Here is a 703-nt window from a genome sequence, read left to right as displayed (position 1 = left end):
GGACACCTGCACGTCGTGCGGCGGCTTCCGGCGGCCAGAGGAGCTGGGCCGGGTGGACGGCGACTTTCTGGAGGCAGTGAAGCGGCACATCTTGAGCCGCCTGCAGATGCGGGGCCGGCCCAACATCACGCACGCAGTGCCCAAGGCCGCCATGGTCACGGCTCTGCGCAAGCTGCACGCGGGCAAGGTGCGCGAGGACGGCCGCGTGGAAATCCCGCACCTCGACGGCCACGCCAGCCCGGGCGCCGACGGCCAGGAGCGCATCTCCGAGATAATCAGCTTCGCCGAGACAGGTGGGTCGGGCCCGCGGTCTGCCAGCCGTGGTCTTCTCTCCCTCCTGAACCCCTTTCTCTTGCCTGCTCCGGCCGCCGCAGCCAGCGCGTGCTCGCGGTCCCGGACTCCCGGCCCGGCCTCTTGCCCCTAGCCCTGTGCGCTCCGTCTCGGCTGCCGTCTTTTTAACCACCAGCCAGCAGACCCCTTTCTGCTCCCCCTACTCCCGCCGCGGAAAGCTTTGCCCTCCACCCTGCTCTCCGGAATCCGGCCCCAGCGCCTCTGGGCACGCGTCCCCCTCCCTGCAGATGCGTGCGGCCCTTGCTCCGCGGGCACTTGCTTGGTGATTGCTTAATGTTTTTGTTTCCCACGATCGGAGTGTAGGCTTAGCAGTGTGGATGGAGATGTGTGTGCTTGTTGATATCCGTGGGGC

The 703-nt window shown here is 67.4% G+C and overlaps 1 protein-coding gene across 1 annotated transcript in view; it reads left to right on the top strand.

The window, feature by feature from the left end:
* The first annotated feature begins 6 nt into the window (after positions 1-6).
* Positions 7-703, top strand: part of INHBB (inhibin subunit beta B) — a 5,514-nt gene continuing 4,817 nt past the window's right edge. The window contains exon 1 of the mRNA XM_006920996.2: positions 7-293. Within this exon, the coding sequence (XP_006921058.1) occupies positions 107-293 (187 nt within the window). The 5' untranslated portion in view covers positions 7-106. The remainder of the gene's footprint in view (positions 294-703) is intronic.

The sequence above is a fragment of the Pteropus alecto genome, unplaced genomic scaffold (genome assembly GCF_000325575.1).
Source record: "Pteropus alecto unplaced genomic scaffold, ASM32557v1 scaffold3, whole genome shotgun sequence".
Taxonomy (NCBI): Eukaryota; Metazoa; Chordata; class Mammalia; order Chiroptera; family Pteropodidae; genus Pteropus; species Pteropus alecto.
This window is presented reverse-complemented; position numbering and strand designations above follow the sequence as displayed.